This window comes from Belonocnema kinseyi, chromosome 1 (genome assembly GCF_010883055.1).
Source record: "Belonocnema kinseyi isolate 2016_QV_RU_SX_M_011 chromosome 1, B_treatae_v1, whole genome shotgun sequence".
Taxonomy (NCBI): Eukaryota; Metazoa; Arthropoda; class Insecta; order Hymenoptera; family Cynipidae; genus Belonocnema; species Belonocnema kinseyi.
Genome location: NC_046657.1, coordinates 68544052 through 68548536, shown reverse-complemented (window position 1 = coordinate 68548536; position 4485 = coordinate 68544052). Strand labels below are relative to the sequence as shown.

General features: G+C 30.5%; 1 protein-coding gene across 1 annotated transcript in view; it reads right to left on the bottom strand.

The window, feature by feature from the left end:
* Positions 1-277: 277 nt before the first annotated feature.
* LOC117172392 overlaps positions 278-4485 on the bottom strand; it is an 8267-nt gene continuing 4059 nt past the window's right edge. The window contains exons 2-4 of the mRNA XM_033360267.1: positions 3720-3830; positions 3448-3624; positions 278-921 (exon numbers count right to left, since the gene is read on the bottom strand). Of these exons, the coding sequence (XP_033216158.1) occupies positions 748-921; positions 3448-3624; positions 3720-3830 (462 nt within the window). The 3' untranslated portion in view covers positions 278-747. The remainder of the gene's footprint in view (positions 922-3447; positions 3625-3719; positions 3831-4485) is intronic.

The following is a 4485-nucleotide window of genomic DNA, read 5'->3' as shown; positions in this document are numbered from 1 at the left end:
AATTCCTGTTTTGGTATAAATGTCATCTTTTTATATTGAAATATAAACTATAACACTTTTTGGGGAGAGATTCATTTTTTTCGGTTATTAATTCAACTATTATCATCCAAATTTGATTATTTTATTAAAAATTAAATTATTTTAAGTCGAAAAGAGATTTTCTTTGTTTAAATAAAATTAAGAAGTTCCATATTTATATCAAATCTGATATTAATAAAGTTGATATTTTCTTCTCCTGCAAAAACAGGTTAGAAAAAGAATTAAAAAACCTAAAAAAACTTTTAATTTTGCGTTTATTTGGAATAAATTTTTACACACACGTATTATAATAAGATTAACTATTAAGGGTGGAACACATAACAATAACAAGAATTATTTAAAAACTTTCACTAAACCTAGCCCAAAATTCCTATCCCAGTGTTCACGAAAATTAAAAACTCTGATACTGTGCCCTTTTTGGGGCTGGCGGTGGTGGGGAACAACCCCGAGAGAGTTCCGTTCGGCTTTTGTTTCGCCACGCCTGAGTGACCACCCACATCCGCGCAGCTTCGTTTATTTCTACTTGTGACGCAGCTTCAATTCTCGGAAGAACTATATCAGGTGGCACTATATCAGAGTTTCACTCTAATTTTCTTAAAACGTTTCATGTTCGAAATACGTCCTTGAAGCGTCATTGGGACATTTTATGTTTAAGGAACGTTATTTGGGCTAACTTAGCACGTTTTTGAGCTGTTTTAATGATTTCATTTAACGGTTCTTCACAACAGATTCCTTCATTGGCGTTAGCATCTTCTTGCAGAAATCATCAGATTGATTTTCCTTCTTAAGGCATTTTCGAACGCAATCCATAGCGTTTTTAACGTTTGGAGCTTCTAATTTCAAGAATTTATCAATAGCTTTATCACAGCAGGTGTTCGCAAGCTGTAAACAGAAAATGAACATATTTGCAAATATTTATTTTAAAATATCATTTATTGAATTTTCTTGAAAGTGCTATGCAAATAATAAAATTGTTATTCAAAGGCGACGAATTTTAAACAAAATAGAAGAATTTTGAATTAATACTTGAATTTTAAACTGAAATTGATTAATTTTCACGACAAATGAAATGGTTAAATTCAAAGTTACAAAAATTTATTTAAAAAAATAAGTTCTTCACTCACAGAGATAGATCTTAAACTACTAAAATTGAGCATCCACAAAATAAATTAAATTTCAACCAAGTAGTTGAATTTGTAACCCAGAGGATTAATTTTTTATAAAAAAAGGGGAATTTACAAGAAAATACATACATTTTAAACCGAATAGTAAATGTTTAGGCAAAAAGCATCCATTTTCAATAAATAATGTAATCGTTAAATGTTCATTCAGAAAAAGTAGTTTTCAAACAACCAAAAAATTATTTTTAAACAAAATAAGTGAATTTTCAGGTCTATTGTTCAATTTACAAGTAAAACGAATCTATTTTCAACCCATAATGAAAAAGGTTAAATTTTCAGTTAAAAAAATTAGTTTTTAACTATAATAGATCAAATTTTTATGATAACAGTTTAATCTTCAACTGAAACGTACAATTTTGAGCAAAAAATAAATAAATTTTGCACCAAATTTAATAAAAAATGCATTAGTCAGGCATTTGTCGACACAAAAATATTTTTTTCGACGTCAACTGTCTTAAGTAGGAACTTCATCATAATCTCAGTAAAATTTAGATTTTTTTTACCAATTTTATTACTTTAAAAAAAAATTTAATAAACAAAGGCATTATTGGGGCATCATTCGCAAAAAAAAATTTTTTCGATCTCGTACTTTTTAACTGAGATCTTCACAATAAATTCAGCAACATTCATAACTAATTGATAAATTTTATGATTTTTAAAAACAAATTTAACTAACAAATGCATGAGTCGGACATCTGTGGATTGAAAACTTGGTTTATTTGAATTTCAGATTTTGTAATTGGGAATGTTCTAATAATTTCAGCAAAATTCATAATTCATTGATAGATTTCATATTTAATTAAAAATCAATTTAAATAACGAATGCATTATTCAGGCTATAAAACCCTATTTTTAATCAGTGGCAATAGAAATTCAGTAAACAAGATCTGTCTCAATTGCCTAAAAAAAAATTAATTGGAAACTCCCCGAATAATGCATTTGTTCATTGAATTTGGTAAAAAAATTAATTTATCAACTAATTATGAAGTTTGCCTAAATTATCATAAAGTTCCCAGTTAAAAAGACTGACATCGAAAAAAAAAAAATTCCGTGCACAGTTGCTTGAAAAATTCATTGTTTCGTTAATTTTGTTTTAACAAATCGTAAAATTGATCAACTCTTTATAAATTTCGCTGAAATTATGATGAAGTTACAAGTTAAAAAATCTTGAAAAAAACGAATTTTTCTGCCGACAGAAGCCTTTTTTTTCGTTATATTTGTTTCCTTATAAAAAAAATTGACAGCCCAGTTTAAAACTGAGACTCGACTGCTTTCTTAAAAATCTCATCAGGTTTGAAAAAAAAATGTTCACCAAATCGGTCAAAATTTATCGGCTATGCGCGATTTTTAACACTTTTTAAAAATGTTTGAAAAATTTAAATTATTGATCTTATTTTATATTTTTTCCTTTCTCAAGAAACTTCTCTTTTAGATCATTTTCCCGCTCAGCAGGAAACTGAATTAATAGAATCCAGGAACAAAATGGAACAATTTTTCGTTCAAAGTTAATAAATATTTTGTAATTCAGAACTCTTCTCTTAAATTTTTGGTTCATAATTTGGTTTCATCTTTTACGATTAAAAACAAATTTTTTAAACTGAAAATGCAACTTTTCTATCATTAGTTGAAAATTGATCCATTTTACTTGTGAATTGATCTATCCGAAATCTTTGCGAAAAAATTGAAGCCTGTTAACTCTTTGAGAAATCTTTCTGACAGTTTTGGCAATATGATTTTATACCTGTATTTATTATTGACTGTTTAAAGTTAATTTATTATAATTTATAATTGTACATAAAGAATAATAAATTTAAAAAGGGCCGCTGCTGGCCAGACAAAATGTGCAACTTGTTTACAGATTGCACGAGCCCAGCCTGAATTTTCGCATCGAGCCTAGGCTCTGCTCCATCATTACGGAGATCCGCGGCATAGAGCAAGTGTTGAGAGAGCCTAGTCTCGCGCATTGTGCGCCCGCCTTCCCACTCCCCGGTTCACCATCGTAGTGGAAAAGCGCACGCACGCCGGGCACAGACGACGCTCTCCCATCACTTCCCACCATGCGGCGGTTCTCTGCAAGGAGGGGATTGAACGTAGGCTCCGTGCGCAACTTTAGACTGGGATCGTTCGCTCTCTGTACATTAAATGAATAAATATTTACATCAAACTGAACGGGGAAAAAACATATATTGTGTTCGAAATAGTACTTAAATTAAATTTTTGTACCTACCTGAATATTATTATCTTTGTCGCCTTTATTATAGCACTTGTCGCATTGGTCCGACACGTTATCAGAGATTTCCATCCTGTTTCCGCCACCCCAATCAGCATCTATCAGACAATTGTTTCGTAGCACTTTTATATCCTTAGACTCTGATCCTTTTGATTTCAAAGCGTCAACTTCTTTCTAGTAAGAAAAAAGCATAAAACGATTAGATGTATTTGACAAATTTTTTAATCAAACAAATATTTAGAGATTGAAAATCATTTAGATAAACTGACAAAATAATCTTGTTCTATCTTCTCTTCGGCCGCACCAAATTTTTTTTTAGTTTCTGGACGTGCTTTACATGGTTTGCAAACGTGGCCTGGTGGGATATTTCCGAAGACTATCTGTAAGAATTCAAAATAATTTGATGAAAATTTTGTTGTTTAATTGGGGTGGCCAACTGCGCAGACAGGATTTTGTTTCGGGGAGGGGGGCTTAAGTATAGGCAAGAAGTGGAGGAAAACTGCAATTAGATAATAAAAATACTTAGTTTAGGGGGCGGGGTCACTGAGGATGACCAAATGGTTTGTTCGTAAAATTAGGACATTATCCCACTTTTCAAACCCTTTAACCTTTAAGGGACCGTACTTAAACTACTTAACAAATAAAGTGGGGGGGGGGCTCGAGAGATCTGTTAAAGATTTGTTACGATATGTTTGAGGGGGTCCTTCACTCTTGTACTCAATTTTTGCAAAAACTTTCTCCTAAAGATAAACTATTTATTGTAAAAATGATTTGATGAAACAAATCAAACCTTTCTTCGACCGTTGATATTTATTGATTTCAAATTCTTTATGTCTTACGGTCCAATCGTAAATCGAGAAAATAAATATGAGTCAAAAAAACATGTTCTTCGAAACTCAGATATTTATTTTATAGATAAAACTACTAAATTTAAACTAATTTAAATTATAATTTAATCTCAAAATTTCAAAAAACTAAATTCAATTTCCATACAAAATGTCTACGTTTAGAAATTGAAAACATTGTGAAAAATAT